The 21,983-nt window shown below is 43.2% G+C and overlaps 1 protein-coding gene across 5 annotated transcripts; it reads left to right on the top strand.

Moving 5' to 3' along the window:
* Positions 1-316: 316 nt before the first annotated feature.
* Positions 317-19,931, top strand: LOC115140881 (IgGFc-binding protein-like). 5 transcript variants are annotated; one of them, XM_065027979.1, is made up of 8 exons: positions 317-484; positions 10,241-10,493; positions 10,839-11,393; positions 11,535-12,077; positions 13,326-13,527; positions 13,636-13,926; positions 14,073-14,359; positions 19,604-19,931. In XM_065027979.1, the coding sequence occupies exons 6-8, from the start codon at positions 13,711-13,713 to the stop codon at positions 19,611-19,613; spliced, it is 513 nt and encodes a 170-aa protein (XP_064884051.1). In that variant the 5' UTR covers positions 317-484; positions 10,241-10,493; positions 10,839-11,393; positions 11,535-12,077; positions 13,326-13,527; positions 13,636-13,710; the 3' UTR covers positions 19,614-19,931. The 5 variants fall into 5 exon arrangements, with proteins under 5 accessions (XP_064884051.1, XP_029535181.1, XP_029535182.1 ...); XM_029679321.2 differs by having other exon boundaries at positions 317-478; positions 10,241-11,393; XM_029679320.2 differs by lacking the exon at positions 317-484 and adding an exon at positions 643-1,233 and having other exon boundaries at positions 10,241-11,393.
* Positions 19,932-21,983: the final 2,052 nt, after the last annotated feature.

Raw genomic sequence — 21,983 nt, forward strand, 5'->3', positions numbered from 1 at the left:
TGGGAAGCTTGTGGAAGGCTCCCCAGAACGTTTGACCCAAGTTAAACCAATTAAAGGCAATGCTACTAAATACTAATTGAGTGTATGTAAACTGCCAACCCACTGGGAATGTGATGAAAATAAATAAAAGCTGAAATAAATAATTCTCTATATTTTTATTCTGACATTTCACATTCTTAAAATAAAGTGGTGATCCTAACTGACCTAAACCAGGGAACTTTTACTAGGAATAAATGTCAGGAATTGTTTAAATGTATTTGGCTAAGGTGTATGTAAACTTCCGACTTCAACTGTACCTTCGACGGGCACCGGTTTGGCTACCAGGGGACTTTTGTGTACCAGCTGGTGGCGCTGTGCACCCAGAATCCGGGCCTGTTGCCGGTCAAGGTGCCCGTGCAGAATGACCACCGCGGGAGCAAGACCGTGGCCTACGCTAAGATTGTCATCTTCACCATCAGCAGGGACTACCCCCTTCAAGGTACTGGTGAGTGTTGCTGTAAAGCAGCCTTAAAGTATGGGTCGCGGACCTGTTAATGGTGGGAATCGTGTCAGAGTAAATGTATAATTATTTGACTTCATTTGGCCAAGTGCAACTGCTGTCTCTGTTCGGTGCGCTCTCTGCTTAGCAGCGGTGTCTGCTCAGTTTGGCAGCTGCGCGAGAGGGAGATGCCCGTGTGCTTCGTGGTTTACCAGATATTTTTCTGGAGTTTTCTTGAAGACACTCCGCGACACACGCTGCAGCGCTATCGTTCAACAGCAGATGATGCGCTGTAAGCCACTGATTTGTCATTCCCACTCGCCAAATGGACTCATGCTCGAAACAAATTATGACTGAACTCAGTCGTCATGAAAAGCCAATACACCGATGAGTTTCTCTCTTTCATACAAACTTTGAGAATTAACGAGGAGCTCCCTCAAAGCGTTTTGTGCTGGGAAGTGCTTAGTAATGAGTCAATCAAAACTAACAAATTCGTATAAGGACACGTCCTGACCATACATCCACAGTATGACGGTATACCCAGGGAATTCTTTCAGAACAGGACCGAATGCTCCAGGAAACAGTAACTCAGTACTTTAACAACTGTTACATTCGCTATGTCAATTTCACCAGGTTCATATATCAATATGTTGTGTTGATTTGTTATGCATGCCTGCATCCTGGGAGAAGGGGAGTGTGTACCTACGTTTTGCCCGGTGTGCTCGTGCTCAAATCATGTTGATGCACTGAGAGAGGTAGGCACGCTTTTTCTGTCTTCAGAAAAGTTTGATTATTTTAAGTACAAAGTCATACACAGTGTTTTGTTCATGAATAATTATGTATAATTAGAGGTTACTCATAAGTGGATGGTATTGTTAAGATGCACTTGTAATTGTACTTTTTAGGATGATGTCAATATTCTGAATTCAACATGTGGTTAATAGCTAGCTAAGGTATTAGCAGGCTATTGTATGTGTGAACGATGGCTAGCTCCTCGAATGATCCCAGTCCCTCCTATTGTGCATCTGTTGTAGAAAGAGGCGACGATTCTCAGAACATATGTGCTCTACAAATGTTTTATTTCCTTTTGGATGCAGATGCAGGATGCAGAGAGTCAGTTCTGCTTGATTAAAACGACCTGATCTCCAAAGTCCACGTTTATAGTCTCTATCAACCACACACAACGCAGAGTTACAGCGGTGCAGTATAGCACCGGCTACACTAGCAAGGCATTGTTGTCATTTTATAAAAGGCGATAAGCAGAAATAAGGGAGTGCTATCTCATAGTAGTATATGTGAGTTTGTCTTTCAAACAATCCCCTGGCCTTGTACACAGCTAATGGCTAACGTTAGCCAAAACAAGTTATCTAGCTACTGATAGTGCAACCCTAAGTAACAGTACAGATGAAGATGAAAAATGATCAGGCTTACTGTACATCTTACTGTAGAATTTCTTGTTGAAAACAAGTTTGTTGGAACCGTTGCTGTTAAAATACAAGTCATTTTTATTCTGAACTGGAATAAACTGTTTGAAGCAAGATACTTTTTGAGGCAAACACAGTTTAAAAATTAATCATATGACCTACTGGACTCAAACAAGGTTCAGAATGTCCATTAACTACCCTTCTATATTGCACACCCTTTAGTTTGTCCATTTTCATCTCACACATTTTTACATGAATTTTTCCAAATGTAAAACTTCAATAGCTCCTTAGTCATGTGACCTAGTGGCTTCAAACAAGGTTCAGAATATCCACTCAGTCGGCCTACATATAGCACACCCCTCAGTTTGTCCATTTTCATCTCACATGATATTACATAAATTTTTCAAAATGTAGAATTTCAATAGCTCCTTGGTCATGTGACCTAATGACCTCAAACAAGGTTCAGAATGTCCACTGAATATGCCTTCATATCGCACACTCTGATGTTTGTCTAATTTCATCTCATGCTATTTGACTTAAATCTGTAAGCTTTACAGGCCATCTACATCAAATCTTTTTTTTTTTACCTAATTGTCAAATAACAGCTAACCATTCATTATTGAACAGCTAACCATTCATTATTGAAAAGTGAACTATCAAACCAGCATTACAAAGACCCCGCAGCTGAAGGTGTCCTGCTGCGTGGTGAGTTATTTCCCCTCCTTTACACTTTATGTCCACCCAGTCGTCCTTTCCATGGCAGGATCTTCTCATTTTGAAGTACGCCTTTTGTAATGTAAACATAATGGAATTCTGATTAGTTATAGGCAAATGAATACACAAGCCAAATTTGTATGCTGTTTTCCTTATCACTATAATCTGGTAGTAACACTACATGTATTACAGACATAAGACATTCCCACATATAGTATATATTTTTTAAATGTATTTTTTTATTTCACCTTTTATTTAACCAGGTAGGCCAGTTGACAACAAGTTCTCATTTACAACTGCGACCTGGCCAAGATAAATCAAAGCAGTGTGACACCAACAACAGAGTTACAAATGGAGTAAACAAATGTACAGTCAATAACACAATAGAAAAGCCTATATACAGTGTGTGCAAATGAAGTAAGATTAGGGAGGTAAGGCAATAAATAGGCCGTAGTGGGGAAATAATTACAATTTCGCAAAGAAACACTGGAGTGATAGATGTGCAGAACATTAATGTGCAAGTAGAGATACTGGGGTGCAAAGAAAATAAAAAATATAAATAACAATATGGGGATGAGGTAGTTGGATGGGCTATTTACAGATGGGCTATGATCTGTAAGCTGCTCTGATAGCTGATGCTTAAATATAGTGAGGAATATATGAGTCTCCAGCTGCTATGGTGACCAGTGAGCTGACATAAGGCAGGGCTTTACCTAGTAAGGACTTACAGATGACCTGGAGCCAGTGGGTTTGGCTACGAATATGAAGCGAGGGCCAGCCAACGAGAGCATACAGGTCGCAGTGGTGGGTAAGATATGGGGCTTTGGTGACGAAACAGATGGTACTGTGATAGACAGCATCCAATTTTCTGAGTAGAGTGTTGGACGATATTTTGTAAATGACATCGCTGAAGTCAAGGATCGGTAGGATAGTCAGTTTTACCAGGGTATGTTTGGCAGCATGAGTGGAGGATGCTTTGTTGCGAAATAGGAAGCAGATTCTAGATTTTATTTTGGATTGGAGATGCTTAATGTGAGTCTGGAAGGAGAGTTTACAATCTAACCAGACCCCTATTTCTTTGTAGTTGTCCACATATTCAAGTCAGAACCGTCCAGAGAGTAGTGATGCTAGTCAGGCAGGCAGGTGCGAGCAGCGATCGGTTGAAGAGCATGCATTTAGTTTTAATTGCATTTAAGAGCCGTTGGAGGCCAGGGAAAGAGAGTTGTATGGTATTGACACTTATCTGGAGGTTAGTTAACACAGCGTCCAAAGAAGGGCCAGAAGTATACAGAATGGTGTCATCTGCATAGAGGTACATCAGAGAATCACCAGCCACAAGAGCGAAATCATTGATATATACAGAGAAAAGAGTCGGCCTGAGAATTGAACCCTGTGGCACCCCCATAGAGACTTCCAGAGGTCCGGACAACAGGCCCTCTGATTTGATACACTGAACTCTATCTGAGAAGTAGTTGGTGAACCAGGCGAGGCAGTCATTTGAGAAACCAAGGCTGTTGAGTCTGCTGATAAGAATGCAGTGATTGACAGAGTCGAAAGCCTTGGCCAGGTTGACGGCTGCATAGTAGTCTTTTGTCGATGGCGATTATGATATCATTTAGGACCTTGAGCGTGGCTGAGGTGCACCCATGACCAGCTCGGAAACCAGATTGCATAGTGGAGAAGGTACGGTGGGATTCGAAATGGTCGGTGATCTGTTTGTTAACTTAGTTTACAAAGACCTTAGAAAGGAAGAGTAGGATAGATAGGTCTGTAACAGTTTGGGTCTAGAGTGTCACCCCCTTTGAAGAGGGGGATGACCGTGGCAGCTTTCCAATCTTTGGGGATCTCAGACGATACGAAAGAGAGGTTGAACAGGCTAGTAATAGGGGTTGCAACAATTGCGGCAGATCATTTTAGAAAGAGATGGTCCAGATTGCCTAGCCCAGCTGACTTGTAGGGGCCCAGATTTTGTAGCTCTTTCAGAACATCAGGTACCTGGAATTGGGTGATGGAGAAATAGGGGAGGCTTGGGCAAGTAGCTGTGGGGGGTGCAGAGCTGTTGACCGAGGTAGGGGTAGCCAGGTGGAACGCAAGGTCAGCCATAGAAAAATGCTTTTTGAAATTCTCGATAATCGTAGATTTATCGGTGGTGACAGTGTTTCCTAGCATCAGTGCAGTGGGCAGCTGGGAGGGGGTGCTCTTATTCTCCATGGACTTTAGTGTCCCAGAACTTTTGGGAGTTTGTGCTACAGGATGCACATTTCTGTTTGAAACAACTAGCCTTTGCTTTCCTAACTGCCTATGTATATTGGTTCCTGACTTCCCTGAAAAGTTGCATATTGCGGGGGCTATTCGATGCTAATGCAGTATGGCACAGGATGTTTTTGTGCTGGTCAAAGGCAGTCAAGTCTGGAGTGAACCAAGGGCTATATCTGTTCCCTGTTCTACATTTTTTTGAATGGGGCATGCTTATTCATGATGGTGAGGAAAGCACTTTTAAAGAATAACCAGGCATCCTCAACTGACGGGATGAGGTCAATATCCTTCCATGATACCCGGGCCAGGTCAATTAGAAAGGCCTGCTCACAGAGTTTTTTTTAGGGAGCGTTTGACAGCAATGGGGGGTGGTCGTTTGACCGCGGACCCATGGCGGATGCAGGTAATGAGGCAGTGATCACTGAGATCCTGGTTGAAGACAGCAGAGGTGTATTTAGAGGGCAGGTTGGTCAGGATGATATCTATGAGGGTGCCCGAGTTTACGGATTTGGGGTTGTACCTGGTAGGTGCCATGATAATTTGTGTGAGATTGAGGCCATCTAGTTTAGATTGTAGGACGTCCAGGGTGTTAAACATATCCCAGTTTAGGTCACCTAACAGTACAAACTCTGAAGATAAATGGGGTGCAAGTAATTCGCGTATGGTGTCCAGGGCGCAGCTGGGGGCTGAGGGGGGGTCTGTAACAAGCGACAACAGTGAGAGACTTATTTCTGGAAAGGTGGATTTTTAAAAGTAGAAGCTCGAACTGTTTGGGCACAAACCTGGATAGTATGACAGAACTCTGCAGGCTGTCTCTGCAGTAAATTGCAACTCCACCCCCTTTGGCAGTTCTGTCTTGGCAGAAAATGTATACACATACATAGAGGCATTTTCCAGCTATGATTTTACCACTCAGAATCCAGAATGGATATGACAATGGGTCCAGCACAGGATGTAATACACCCTTACGACAATCTACTTTTTGTTCTTCTTGACTTGTTATCTGGTGAACTGCTACTATGTGTCACGAAAAGAGCCCCAATTAGGGGTTAGTGTACTCCAGTAAAAAGGGCTGGTTTAGATGAAAAACTTCCCTGTGTCCTCGTTCATAGGAGCATGAGAGACTAGTCAGTGGTAGAATTGAGTTGGCACTTTATTGGCCCAAACACCCATAGACCCACAAGGTTGAGGTTACTCATGGACAGTAAAAAAAAATGTTTTTGCATTTTGTCTTTTAACTGTCCAAGAATAGGATCCAAAGTGTTAGGAAATATTTGTTCCCATAAATACAAAGGAGGATGTCTCTCCTCATACCTCTGGCACTTTAGTCAGACTGCCAGACTGTGCACCACAGAGCCAATCAGGAGAGAATTACATACAGGTCAAGGGTGCCAATTGAAAGTCAAGGGGTGTGTCTGTCCCTTTCGGAATACTCTCTCTTTACAGAGAACCCATGTGGTTCAAGTCAAGAGCGACCCTTCCCATTTCAATCTGCTCTGCGCATGTCTGAAAGTGACAGAGCCAGCAGCCAAGAGAGTTTTTCACAGTATGTCATAAAAAATTCTTACACTTATAAATGTATGTAAAATGCTAATATGTATTAGATCCAGTACAATGGCATAACTATGACCTGAATTTGAATACAGCGTGTTCCGATTCCTCCTTCTCTTTCTGTCCAGCAGGGTCAACCAAAAACACTTGGTCTGATGGTTCATGCAGATACTGGGGAAGCAATATAGAAATGTATTGATCCCTTAAATGATTTTACTATTAAATGACCCATATCACAACTCTCATACCTCTTCACAAAAATGTACCTAAATCAATTTTGGAAAAGGGATTTTACTCACAAAAGTCGTAGGAATTTATTTTTCCAGATAGAAATAGTAGGCTATGCATCAAATAACTATTTTCATTAGAAAAACGAACCCTCAAATGCACTATTGCATTTTGTAAGTTGTCTGCAGGTGGCTTGTTGTGAATACACTCAAATAACAAGTCATTATCAGGTTATGTAAACTGCGTTCTAATACTCAACATAGAAGGATTTGTCTTAATGTACAGTATATGAAAGTGATGCTATGAAAAGGATTCTTTCACGTTATCAAGCTCACTCTAACTGACAAATCACTGCCTATTATTGTGATTTAAAAGAGCATATGAAATATTGTTTTTCGTGAGGCCTACCTGTGCGCCTTCCTTTAAGCACCTCTGTTCGAACACCCTGTCCTTGTTCCATACCACATACAGCCATTTGCGGATCTTTTCAGTGTCCATGTGAAAGATGGTTATTGCGAGGCTGGAACATTTGTTAACATAAAAAAAAGTAAAATGAAGGTCTGCAAGCTTACACATAAAATTAGAAAAATGTATGTAAAATAATGTGAGATGAACATAGACAAACAGAGTGTGCAATGTGTAGGCCCACTGAGTGGACATTCTGAACCTTGTTTGAAGTCACTAGGTCACATAACTAAGGAGCTACTGAAGTTTTACATTTAGAAAAATTAATGTAAAAATATGTGAGATGAAAATGGACTAACTAAAGGGTGTGCAATATAGAAGGGTAGTCAGTGGACATTCTGAAACTTGTTTGAGTCAAGTAGGTCACATGACCAAGGAGCTATTGAAATTCGAATGTAAAAAACGTTTTTTACATTCCCTAACTAATTCAACTAGGAATACAAAATGTTGCTCACATTTCCACATGTTTATTAGCTTTGGAAAGCGAATGAATGTCCAAATCGTGAAAATAAGACCTGTGCAATGTTGTGTGCAATTTTTCCAACATCATGACACTTATTTGGAGTCTGTGGCTCAAGTGGTTTGAAAGGTATTGAGGTTTGAAAGTGCGAATATCTGTTGAATGTCCAACTTGAAACTGTCTTTACCTCGGTTCATTAGGACTGTGTTTTTGTTTTCTGGTCTACATCCGTGTGATTTAAAAAAATATTTTTTTATTTTTATATATTGAACCTTTTTTAACTAGGCAAGTCAGTTAACTTCTTACGGCTAGGGGTTCTGCTAGCGGCACCCCTCAAACATTCCTCTGAAAAGGCAGTGCGTGAAATTGTAACTTTCATAATTACAAGTGCAATACACCAAATGAAAGAAACTTCTGGTTAATCTACCCATCGTGTCCGATTTCAAAAATGCTTTATAGCGAAAGCACAGTTAGGTCAGAGCCAAGTCACAAAAACACACACAGCCATTTTTCCAGCCAAAGAGAGGAGTCACAAAAAGCAGGAATATAGATAAAATTAATCACTAACCTTTGATGATCTTCATCAGATGACACTCATATGACATCATGTTACACAATACATGTATGTTTTGTTTGATAAAATGCATATTTATATCCAAAAATCTGTTTACATTGGCGCGTTACGTTCAGTAATGTTTTGCTTCCAAAACATCCAGTGATTTTGCAGAGAGCCACATCAATTTACAGAAATACTCATAATAAACATTGATAAAATATACAAGTGTTATTCACAGAATTTAAAGATATACTTCTACTTAACTTCTTATGGTATAGGGGACGCTTGCGTCCCACTTGGCCAAAAACCAGGGAAAATGCAGCACTGCAAATTCAAATAAATTGATATAAAAATCTAACTTTCATTAAATCACACATGTAAGATACAAAATTAAAGCTACACTCGTTGTGAATCCAGCCAACATGTCAGATTTTAAAAAGGCTTTTCGGCGAAAGCATAAGATAGCTATTATCTGATGATAGCACAACAGTAAACAAAGAGAGTAGCATATTTCAACCCTGCAGGCGCTACACAAAACGCAGAAAAATATATAAAACATGCCTTACCTTTGACGAGCTTCTTTTGTTGGCACTCCAATATGTCCCATAAACATCACAATTGGTCCTTTTGTTCGATTAATTCCATCCATATATATCCAAAATGTCAATTTATTTGGCGCGTTTGATCCAGAAAAAAACAGCTTCCAAAATGTGCAACGTAACTACAAAATATTTCAAAAGTTGCCTATAAACTTTGCCAAAATATTTCAAACTACTTTTGTAATACAACTTTAGTTTTCTTTAAACGTTAATAATCGATCGAATTGAATACTGGTCTATCTGTGTTCAATACAGGAAGACAACAAACCAAGCTACTTTTCAAGTCTTGCGCAACTCTCAACTGTGTTACGCAGTTCCTAGTTGGCCCTACTTCTTCATTGCACAAATGAATAACCTTATCCAAATTCCAAAGACTGGTGACATCCAGTGGAAACGGTAGGAACTGAAAACAAGTTCATAAGAAATATCGTTTGCCAATGAGAATTTCAGTGAACAGACAGAGACCTCAAAAAAGAAAAATTCTCAACGGTTAGTCCTCTGGGTTTTGCCTGCTACATAAGTTCTGTTATACTCACAGACATGATTCAAACAGTTTTAGAAACTTCAGAGTGTTTTCTATCCAAATCTACTAATAATATGCATATCTTCTATTCTTAGCATGAGTAGCAGGAAGTTGAAATTGGGCACGCTATTTATCCAAAAGTGAAAATGCTGCCCCCTATACCTTAAGAACAAATCATTATTTACAATGGCGGCCTACCCCGGCCAAGCCTGGACGACGCTGGGATAATTGTGCGCCTCCCTATGGGACTCCCAATCACGGCCGGATGTGATACAGCCTGGATCAGTCAGTTTATTCCAGTTCAGAAAAAAAAGATGACTTCTATTTTAACATCAACAGCTCCAACCTAGGCTTTCTTTTGACAATAATTTGTACAGTAGGCCTGATCATTTTTCATCATCTATACTGTTACTTAGGGTTGCGCTATCAAAAAGCCTGCGAGTCTGTTCTGTTATGCATCTGTGTGATGTGATCAATCTGTTTGTTCCAGTTCAGAATGAAAAATTATTTTTTGAATGAACAGCAACAGTTCCAACCTAGACAGATGTAAGAGTTAATGGGGGAAATAAACATGACTAGCTATTTGTTTTTGTCTATATTGCATATGTTTTAGGCGTAAGGGCAATAAAATGTACCAATATGGACGTATAGTTGCATATGTTCCTAAGCTTGGGTCCCAGGAAAACACAGAATTTCTCATTTGGGTCCCAGGCTCAAAAAGTTTAAGAACCCCTGCTGTATGGGGGGGGGGTTGTATATTTACAGGAATTTATAATTATGTTAGTATTTTAAGACTCTTGGTATTTAACACTAAGTGGTGGTTTATTTTCCCCCACGTGTTCAATTCTACCACATATGGTGCTGTTACAGCTATTTAAGCGTTCAAGTCCTTAACATTTCATTGGGAATTACTCTGGATTAGTGAACAATGGAAAAATATTAAATCTATAGGCTCCCATATAATTCTCCTTTCTCTTTTGTCTCAGTTGGATGGACATCTTGTGTCCCTGCCCCTGGGCCTGAACAGTCAGCTGATGGTGTTCTGCAGTGGCCAACGAGCGGTGGTGGAGACTGCTGCGGGTATCACGCTGACCTTTGACTGGCACAGCACGGTGCACGTCAATCTCCCCAGCCCCTACTAGGGGGCAGTCTGCGGCCTGTGTGGCAACTACAACGCCATGCCCCAGGACGACCTCACTATGCGGGACAGTCATCCCGCTCCCGACGCCACCTGGCTGGGTAAGAGCTGGCGGGTGGCCCTTGTGCCTGGCTGCTCCTCTGGATGCCAGGGGACACAATGCCAGTCCTGCTCTGACACAGAGAAGAACACGTACAGCTCCCGCTGTGGCATCATAGCAGACAAGGCCGGCCCCTTTAAAGAGTGCCATGGCAACGTGGACCCTGCTCCGTACCTGGAGGACTGTTTTCGATGCCTGTTATAATGTGGATCAGCTTTAATATTCCAGATTGTGGCTTATACACATGTTTGCTTAATTTCCCATCCTCAATGAAACAAATAGTGTATATACTTTTTTTCACTCCAAATCGGAGTAAACTACAATTCAACCCTCTTCTTTGTCCTAGTTCTCTCCTGTCCAGCCAACAGCCACTATAGCCTCTGTGCCCCAGGCTGCCTGCCACCTGTACAAGCCTCTCTACATGTCGCCAGTCCTGTTCTGAGGGCTGCCAGTGTGACAAAGGCTACCTGCTGAGTGGTGACGCCTGCGTACCCATGGCCCAGTGTGGCTGCTCTTACGGGGGGGCACTACTACAGGAAGAGGGAGACCTTCTACCCCCAGGGTCTGGAACAGTGTACCTGTGGGGAGAACGGAGCAGTGGTGCCGGGGAGGCCTGTAAGGTGGTAAACGGGGTGTTGGGGTGCCACCCAATTGGGCAGGCCACGTGTTTGGCGTCAGGCGACCTCCACTACATGTCATTCGAACGCAGGTTCGACTTCCAGGGCACCTTCGTCTACACGCTGGCCAAGGTGTGTGAAGACGACAAAGGCAGACTGACCGGCTTCACTGTGACTCAAGGGATTGAAAAGTATGGCAATGGGAAGGTGGCTGTCACTAACAAGATCGTGTCTGTCACACCTATGCCATCAGCATTGTGCAGGGGATGAGCTGGAGAGTGATTGTAAGTGAACATCTTTTTGAACAACTTTTAGATTATTGTTTTTTTCCTATACTTAAAATAACCTGTAGTCTACGCCAGGGGTGGTGGCCCTGGGAGTTGTCCTTTCTGTGATCCTGTTTGGTCTTGTCCTATCCAACACAGATGGATGAGGAGCTGGTGAACCTTTCTCTCTCTCTGTGCTGGTCGGTTATGGCGACCCAGGAGGGTTGTAACATTATCCTCCAGACAGACTTCGGCCTGCGGGTGCTCTATGACACCGTGTACTACGTCAAAGTCATCGTTCCCTCCACCTACCAGAGCAAGATCTGTGGCAACTACAACACCAAGCCAGACAACGACTTCCGCCTACCAAATGGGCAGCGTGTATGAGTTTGGGAAGGCGTGGGTGCTGGACCTCCCTGGGGCAGTGTGTGGAGGCTGCGGCGGGCAGTGCCCAGTATGTGATCATGCCAAGGCATCCCAGTACGGCAGGCTAGACTCCTGCGGCATCATGGCAGCAGACAATGGGCCCTTCCAGGCCTGCCACAATCAGGTGAACCCGGCAGCATACGTGGCCCACTGTGTGTTTGACGTGTGTGCCATGGACGGGGACAGAGGGACTCTGTGAGAGCATCCAGGCTTACGCCATCACTTGTCAGCACGCTGGGGCTCGGATACAGGCCTGGAGGAGCAGCTCCTTCTGCTGTGAGTCTGAACCATCAGATGAGATTACTGTAACCTGTTTACATGTTTAATTACTACTGTTAGTTTCTTATTTTTCTGAGTAAATACCTCACGGACACTAGAGAAGCTTAACCAAGTTTAATTCTTCCCAAAGGGTCGTTACAGCTGTATTCAGACAAAAAATCATTTCTCACCGTCACAGGTATATATAGCCCCACTTTGGACACTCCTCCTTCTCTCCAATCCTTACATCTTATGGTTCCACTTGAAGAGGGTAACAGGATACTAAACTCTTTTTACTTCCTTCAGGGGATCTGACCTCCTGACCTCAACCCCTCCTTGCCTAATCCACAGATGTCCATCTGCTTCCCCTATAGCAATCCCTATAGCAAGTTGTAGGGGTTTAATGGCACAGGCAGGGAGCCCAGCCAACAGCGAGTTGGATTACTGCAACTCGCTGTTGGCTGGGCTCCCTGCCTGTGCCATTAAACCCCTACAACTCATCCAGAACGCCGCAGCCCGTCTGGTGTTCAACCTTTCCAAGTTCTCTCACGTCACCCCGCTCCTCCGCTCTCTCCACTGGCTTCCAGTTGAAGCTCGCATCCGCTACAAGACCATGGTGCTTGCCTACGGAGCTGTGAGGGGAACGGCACCTCACTACCTCCAGGCTCTGATCAGGCCCTACACCCAAACAAGGGCACTGCGTTCATCCACCTCTGGCCTGCTCGCCTCCCTACCACTGAGGAAGTACAGTTCCCGCTCAGCCCAGTCAAAACTGTTCGCTGCTCTGGCCCCCCAATGGTGGAACAAACTCCCTCACGACGCCAGGACAGCGGAGTCAATCACCACCTTCCGGAGACACCTGAAACCCCACCTCTTTAAGGAATACCTAGGATAGGATAAAGTAATCCTTCTCCCCCTCCCCCCTTAAAAGACCTAGATGCACTATTGTAAAGTGGCTGTTCCACTGGATGTCATAAGGTGAAAGCACCAATTTGTAAGTCGCTCTGGATAAGAGCGTCTGCTAAATGACTTAAATGTAAAATGTAAATGCAATCCTGTGATCTCCTCCCATCCACTCAGCACATTCCACAGCTACTCTGTCTTTCTACAGATCTCACTCCTTTATATACGTCTGATCTATCATGTCTTTAATATCTTAAATTTTAGAATCCAACACTACTTTAACCACCCTGCAGAAAATTGTGATGTACTGTATTAGTCTTGCATATTTAAATCCACTCTCTCTCTCATGGTATTCCCCTGCAGCTGTCTCCTGCCCAGCTAACAGCCATTACGAGCTATGTGCCGACACCTGTGGTACTAGCTGTGCCAGCCTGGTGGACTCCTTCACCTGCTCTTCTAGCTGCTTTGAGGGCTGCCAGTGCGACGTGGGCTTCGTCTTTGACGGTGACAAGTTTGTCTTCATGGATATGTGCGGATGCGTCTCTACGACGGCCTGTATCTGATGGTGAGGCGATAGATCACCCTGCTATGTCTATTGTACATGAATAGCACTGTTCTATATTTCCAGATTGGCCAACTGGTGGTAACCAAAGGCTTTAATACTGTGTGCCAGGCCTCGGCGGGTGAGGTGTGAGAAGCTGATCTGTGCCAGCGGAGAAGTCTGTGGGGTGAAGGACGGGGTCAGAAGATGCCAACTCAAACAGGGGAACTGCATGGTCCACCCTGGTGCCAACTTCACCACCTTCGATTGCATGAAGGGGGTTATGCGGTAGCCTCTGACCAGACCTCTGCCCAGTGGTTCAGGGTGGTGGTGGATGTCTGCAGTAACGGAGCCTATCCCAATGTGGCTACAGTCTATATCTTCTTCAAGTATGTCACTGTCAACAGCCAGCACAACACCTGGGTGAGTAAGGCTGAGGAACGAGGGATGAGACCTCCACAGAGCACATTTACTGTAGCAGTTGGCGCAAAGAAATGTAGATATTTTTGGTAACCTATTTCTGTAATGGACATGACTGACTGTCTTCGTCCTCTTCCTGTATCTCCCAGGTGAATAGTCAGAATGTGTCCCTTCCCAGCACTCCAGCCAGACAGCTGTCTGTCAGCATCGCCAACAGGACAGTGGTCATCAAGAGGGATTCTGGTGTGCATGTCACCTACTCCATCTCCCAGGAGATATTCGTTACTGTCGACAACCACCTGGCTGGCAAGGTGTGCGGCGCCTGCGGCAACTACCATGGTATTGTCAAGGATGCCATGACAACATCCAACGAGAAATCCTCCACAGATGTGACTGTGATCGTTGGCTACTGGTGGGTTGGGGACTTCTCTAGCTGGTGAGTGGTTGGCCTGTAGAGTATAATGATCTGTAACTCTTCTTATAGAGCAGTAGTATAACGAGGTAATGTACATAGAACATCACTACATTATTCCCTCAGTGTCCAGTTATAATATTTGCTTTAATCCTATGCCTAGTAGAAGTGATGTATCTTTCTCTACAATACTGTAGAGACTGTATACTGTAAACTACTTGCTGAGCCTCTACTTATCCTTGTTAAATTATTAATCTTGAACATCTTGCCCTTTATTATGCTACGCGCAATTTGTAATTTGACCGTTACAATAAGCATGAAGATATGGGTATGCAGCAACGCTAAGACCATTCAACCGCTTAGTATCTTAAACAAGGACCAAACAAGGAGCCTGCCGAATCCTTTTAAGGGAATGAAAGTGTGGTTTTTAATTGCATTTATTCCTATTTAATTAAACAACATAATTACTAGACAGGTTACACTGACAGGCTGGGCCATCAAAACGCTCCCAAGCTTGTCATGCCATCACTGTTCGTCATCCCAAGGCCACTTAAAAAAACATACTAATTTGAGCCTTCCATCATGTTCTGTCATTTGGGTTGGTGGTGGGTGGGGGGCTTCTTGTAGCTGCTATGGCTTAATGTTAGCCATTCCCCGCTGCTTCAATGTGCTGTTGTCTTTGTTCCTCTGTTTTGCTACTTTGTGTGCTGGTCCTGATGATAAAATGGCGCCGGAGGAAATGGCAGCAGCTTTACAGGCACCCAGCCAATTGTGCTATTATGTGTTTTTTTCACGCATTATTTGTAACTTATTTTGTACATAATGTTTCTGCAACCGTATCTTATGGCAAAAAAGAGCTTCTGGATATCAGGACAGCGATCACTCACCTCGGATTAGACAAAGAGCTTCTGGATATCAGGACTGCGATCACTACCTCGGATTAGACAAAGATTTTTTCAACAACAAGCAAGACGCACTGGACATTCTCCAAACACCCAGGTGGGCCGACATCCCCGTTATTTGCAAGAGAAAACGACGCAGGTACAGAGGACAAAGAGCCGGATGCCTCGTGAGGACCCAGAGAAGGCGAGTGGGAAAGCTGCCATTACCGTCAATACTACTCGCCAACGTGCAATCATTGAACAATAAATTAGACGAGGTACGATCATGAATATCCTACCAACGGGACATCAAAAACTGTAATATCCTATGTTTCACGGAATCGTGGCTGAATGACGACATGGATATTCGGCTAGCGGGATATACGCTGCACAGGCAAGATAGAACAGCACACTCTGGTAGACGAGGGGGGTCGGTCTGTGCATATTTGTAAAATTCAGCAGCTGGTGCACGAAATCTATGGAAGTCTCTAGATTTTGCTCGCCTGAAGTAGAGTATATTGTGATAAATTGCAGGCCACACTACTTGCCTAGAGAGCTTTCAGCTATACTTTTCGTGGCTGTTTATTTACCACCACAGACAGATGCTGGCACTAAGACCGCACTCAGTCAGCTGTATAAGGAAATAAGCAAACAGGAAACCACTCATCCAGAGGCGGCGCTCCTAGTGGCCGGAGACTTTAATGCAGGGAAACTTAAATCAATTCTACCAAATTTCCATCAACATGTTAAATGTGCAACCAGAGGGGTAAAAATTCTAGATCACCTGTACTCCACACACAGAGACTCGTACAAAGCTCTCCCTCGCCCTCCATTTGGTAAATCCAACCACAACTCTATCCTCCTGATTCCTGCTTACAAGCTAAAACTAAAGCAGGAAGCACCAGTGACTCGGTTTATAAAAAGGTTGTCAGATGAAGCAGATGCTAAACTACAGGACTGTTTTGCTATCATAGACTGGAACATGTTCCGGGATTCTTCCGATGACATTGAGGAGTACACCACATCAGTCACTGGCTTTATCAATAAGTGCATCGAGGATGTCGTCCCCACAGTGACTGTACCTACATACCCCAACCAGAAGACATGGTTTACAGTTAACATTCGCACTGAGCTAAAGGGTAGAGCTGCCGCTTTCAAGGTGCGGGACTCTAACCTGGAAGCTTACAAGAAATCCTGCTATGCCCTGCGATGTCTTCACTGACATTTTCAACATGTCTGTAATACTGAGTCTGTAATACCAACATGCTTCAAGCAGACCACCATAGTCCCTGTGCCCAAGAACACAAAGGCAACCTGCCTAAATGACTACAGACCCGTAGCACTCACATCCGTAGCCATGAAGTGCTTTGAAAGGCTGGTAATCACATCGACACCATTATCCCATTAGACCCACTCCAATTTGCATACCGCCCAAACAGATCCACAGATGATGCAGATGATGCAATCTCTATTGCACTCCACACTGCCCTTTCCTACCTGGACAAAAGGAACACCTATGCTATTCATTGACTACAGCTCAGTGTTCAACACCATAGTACCCTCAAAGCTTATCACTAAGCTAAGGAACCTGGGACTAAACACCTCCCTCTGCAACTGGATCCTGGACTTCCTGACGGGCCGCCCCCAGGTGGTGAGGGTAGGTAGCAACACATCTGCCATGCTCCCCAGGGGTGCAGTGGTAGGCCTGATTACCGACAACGACGAGACAGCCTATAGGGAGGAGGTCAGAGACCTGGCTGGGTGCTACCAGAACAACAACCTATCCCTCAATGTAACCAAGACTAAGGAGATGATTGTGGACTACAGGAAAAGCACAGAGCACGTCCCCATTCTCATCTACGGGGCTGTAGTGGAGCAGGTTGAGAGCTTCAAATTCCTTGGTGTCCACATCAACAACAAACTATCATGGTCCAAACACACCAAGACAGTCGTGAAGAGGGCACAACCTATTCCCCCTCAGTAAACTAAAAAGATTTGGCATGGGTCCTGAGATCCTCAAAAGGTTCTACAGCTGCAACATCGAGAACATCCTGGTTGCATCACTGCCTGGTACGGCAATTGCTCGGCCCCTGACCGCAAGGCACTACAGGGGGTTGTGCATACGGCCCAGTACATCACTGGGGCAAAGCTTCCTGCCATCCAGGACCTCTACTACAGGCTGTGTCAGAGGAAGGCCCTAAAAATTGTCAAAGACCTGTTACTGTAATTTAATTATGCCAATGTGCTTTCATCAATTGAAAGCCCTTAATCTATTTTATGAGAATTTGTAAGATTTCTTGTTTGCATGAAATAGACGCAGACCAGTCTTTCAATAATAGGTAATATAATTTATTCTCGGAGCGCGCTGCCACTTAATCATGTGCAGCAGTTTATCCTGTTAGTACTCTAGGGGCAGTATTTCATTTTTGGATAAAAAGACGTGCCCGTTTTAAGCGCAATATTTTGTCACGAAAAGATGCTCGAATATGCTTGGAATTGATAGTTTTGGAAAGAAGACAGTCTTACGTTTCCAGAACTGCAAAGATTTTCACTGTGAGTCCCTTAGAACAAATGCTTCGGGCAAAACCAAGATGTATGACCGACCAGGAAATGCACAGGATTTCTGAGGCTACGTTTTCCATGATCGCCTTATATGGCTGTGAATGTGACAGGAATGAACGGACTCTTTATCTTGTTTCCCCAAGGTCTCTGCAGCATTGTGACGTATTTGTAGGCATATCATTGGAAGATTGACCATAAGAGACTACAATTGCCAAGTGTCCCTCTTGGTGTCTGCGTGGCATTTGGTGCGCAAAACTCAGCTCCCAGTATTTTTCCATTCGAATCTCAGAACAAACCAGGCTACAAGGACGGTGCTTTCAATGGAGAGATATATGACAAACCACCTTCAGGATTGATTCAAACAACGTTTTCCATGTTTCAGTCGATATTATGGAGTTAATTCGGAAAAAAGTTCGACATGTAGGTGACTGAATTTTCGGTTAGTTTCGGTAGCCAAATGCATAGTAACAAAAGGGAACGATGTGTCCTACACAAGAATCTTTCAGGAAAACTGGACATCTGCTATGTAACTGAGAGTCTCCTCATTGAAACATCTGAAGTTCTTCAAAGGTAAATTATTTTATTTGATTCCTTGGCTGGTTTTTGTGAATATGTTGCGTGCTAAATGCTAACGCTAAATGCTAAGCTAGCTATCACCACTCTTACACAAATTATTGATTTTCTCTGGGACGACAGGATTGTTAAGAAAAGGATAACGTTGCGTTATGGTAATGAGCTTGAGGTTGTAGTTACGCTACCGCATACGGGTTTGGGCGGACTATGAGGTTAAATACAGATCATGACGTCATTTCACTGCTTTAACAGAATCCCCTCCTCTCGACCGGGACAAAGTAAGGTGAAAACTTACTAACACACTCCCAGATAACTTTTGACCCCTCAACATTATCGATCACCACTGAACTGACAGTTTTAATTAACAGAACCTAGGAATGCACTCACTGCCTTATCTAAAAACCCCAGAGCTAAGTTTCAGTAGGGTCAACCATAGGCTAACGACCTTCTGTGTTTACACAGTCCACAACCCATTTGTTTCTGCCTAATTGGAATGGTGTTCATTAACTTTTTATTACTCCTTGTCCGTGTCACACAATCCCTTCTTATGAGTTACACTTCTATTTAAAATGGGGATATTGTTTATTCATTTATCCATAATAATTTCAACAGACCCCAGTCATAGACTGTTCTTTCTACTACCTCATGGTAAGCGGTACCGGAATGCCAAGTCTAGGACAAAAAAGCTTCTCAACAGTTTTTACCCCCAAGCCATAAGACTCCTGAACAGGTAGTCAAATGGCTACCCTGACTTTTTTCTTTGTGTGCCTCCCCCCCAACCCCTCTTTTATACCGCTGCTACTCTCTGTTTATCATATATGCATAGTCACTTTAACGATATGTACATTCTACCTCAATCACCCTGACTAACCGGTGTCTGTATGTAGCCTCGCTACTTTTATAGCCCCCCTACTGTATATAGCCTGTCTTTTTACTGATGTTTTATTTCTTTGCTTACCTTTGCTTACCTGTTGTTTTCGGCGCACCTGACAAATAAACTAATGATTTGATTTCCCACTGTGGATTGCATCTCCATTATAGAAGACATTCTGCTGTGTAGTCTTAGGAATATTGTCCTGCGCTGTTTCTCTTGAGTGCCTGCATTAGGCTGGCTCTTCTCTAAACTTCAGTCCTGAGTGTTCTGCTGATTACGTGTTTTTATTCAATGCGATCGGTGGATGTTTGTCTTGTGGCTCGCTTCCAGTGGCCTGGAACTTGGAGTTATGTCTAATTGCCTTCTCTTTAATTGCAGTGGCCTGTAAGAATGCTGTTTCTCCATCTGTACTCAACTCTACAATGAAGGACTGACATTTCCTCCTGAATATTTGAATATTGCACTTTGAAGAAATCCTGCATTTCCACTTGCTTAGAGCAATAGTAACAATTGAGGTCACTCAACTGTGGTTTATCGTTTCTATGTACAGTGATTTGCAAAAATGAATTTGACTGTAACCATTTAGAATTTGTCAAATCTTACTATGAAGTTGAACACTTTCACCTACATATGATGCAATGCAAATGTTGAAGTCTATTGTCCAACTCAAATTGCTTATGCACAAATAAAGTACTACTTTCAAATACTTTCTACTTCATCAAATCTTTTGTTCACATGTCTCAAGTAAATGTCCACTTCAGCTAATACAAAATGCAAATGTTTTACTACTTTAAAGATTCACCCATTATGATTTTTTTTTTGTTCATCTGAGTTTTTAAATGTGAAAAACATTTAAAAACTCTTATGAAATTACCCAGGGAATCCGTATGTACCTCTATTGCTATTCGAGCAGGCAGATATTCGGCCAGTATATGTAGCATTGTGATAACGCCATTCACTACACTGGCATACTGTGCTTTCTCTACTTTAACACCAATAAACCATCCGTTTAAAAATGAATTCAGTAAATTTCAACCTAGCAAGCCAGGCAACTAAATGCAATTTTCTGAATGTTTTGGATCGTTGCTAGCTGGCTAGCCAGTTCTAATGACCCAGAGTACAGCTGACAACATTACTGTAGCTTTTAATTAATTATTAAAAGAAAATAAACCCACATTAATTACAAGGTAATGGCGAGCTTATAGAACAGCTTACTGCCACAATGTGACAAAATAAAAGTAGCTCATTCTATCTGAGAATTTTAGAACTCCTGCATCTTATCACAGGAGGATTTGGTCTGTTTGCTGTGGCCGTCTGGTAACCACGACAATGGACAGTTGCAGAGACTTGAACTTGTTTTCATGTCTGCGACAAGGAAACTGACAGTCGCAGCAACGGTCTACAGACAGTCCGCCGGAGCAGTGGCAATTTTAGCATGTAAATCTTGGTGGGGCTAATTCACCAATTTTGTTAGCCGCATGCCTGCAAAGCCACTATACAATACATTAATTGCACTAGAACTGTGACAAATGGTGCCTACATAAAGCTGTCCTGACAGCGGAGCTTTCCTTTCAGCACCATGGAGTGAATCCTTATCACCGCTACACCTAGATATCAGCGGAGCTTTCCTTTCAGCACCATGGAGTGAATCCTTATCACCGCTACACCAAGATATCAGCGGAGCTTTCCTTTCAGCACCATGGAGTGAATCCTTATCACCGCTACACCTAGATATCAGCGGAGCCTCGTCTGGCAGCGAGATAGTTAATTCAGCTTAATTTACTGCCTTTTTAAAAACGTTTGCTGATTTGCTTAATTAAATATGGTTTCTTCTGACTCCTTGTGGATTTGTGTAACTCGACAAGAACCGCATTCTCCTTATATAACGAATACCGACATGGGTTTTGACTTCTAAACCATACACAAACATTACATTTTATGTTCAGTAAATGAATGTTTGCTCTTATCAACACTTAGAGCGAAGTATACAGTACCGGTCAGGTTACCGGTCAGTAGGTGTCCAAACTTACTCGTTCAAGGGTTTTTCTCTACATTGTGGAATAATAGTGAAGGCAACTATGAAGTAACACAAGTATTAAATCAATGTTATATTTATGATTCTTCAAAATAGCCACCTTTTACCTTGACAGCTTTGCACTCTTAGCATTCTCTCAACCAGCTTCACCTGGTATGCTTTTCGAACAGTCTTGAAGGAGTGTCCACATATATTGAGTACCTGTTGGCTGCTTTTCCTTCACTTTTCAGACCAACTCATTCCAAACCATCTCAATTGGGTTAAGGTTGAGTGATTGTGGAGGCCAGGTCATTTGATGCAACACTCCACTCTCCTTCTTGGTCAAATAGCCCTTACACAGCCTAGAGGTGTGTTGGATCATTGTCCTGTTGAAAAACAACAGGTAGTCCCACTAAGCACAAATCAGATGGGATGGCATATCGCTGCAGAATGCTGTGGTAGCCATGCTGGTTAAGTGTGCCTTGAATTCTAAATAAATCACTGACACCAGTAAAGCACCATCACACCTGCTTCATGGTGGGAACCACACATGCGGAGATCATCTGTTCACCTAATCTGTGTCTCACAAAGACACAACGGTTGGAACAAAAAATCTCAGATTTGCACTCATCAGACCAAAGGACAGATTTCCATGTCCATTGCTTGTCTTTCTTGAACAAAGCAAGTTTCCATTTATTGGTGTCCTTTAGTATTGGTTTCTTTGCAGCAATTCAACCATAAAGG

Source organism: Oncorhynchus nerka, linkage group LG14, assembly GCF_034236695.1.
Source record: "Oncorhynchus nerka isolate Pitt River linkage group LG14, Oner_Uvic_2.0, whole genome shotgun sequence".
Classification (NCBI taxonomy): domain Eukaryota; kingdom Metazoa; phylum Chordata; class Actinopteri; order Salmoniformes; family Salmonidae; genus Oncorhynchus; species Oncorhynchus nerka.

What these genes read in the sequence shown, in the direction of transcription:
- LOC115140881 (XM_029679322.2), top strand. Translation starts at nt 13,711, where the DNA reads ATGCCAACTCAAACAGGGGAACTGCATGGTCCACCCTGGTGCCAACTT. An exon ending in ACAGCCAGCACAACACCTGG is followed by an intron (nt 13,927 to 14,072) that starts GTGAGTAAGGCT and finishes TGTATCTCCCAG; the next exon opens with GTGAATAGTCAGAATGTGTC.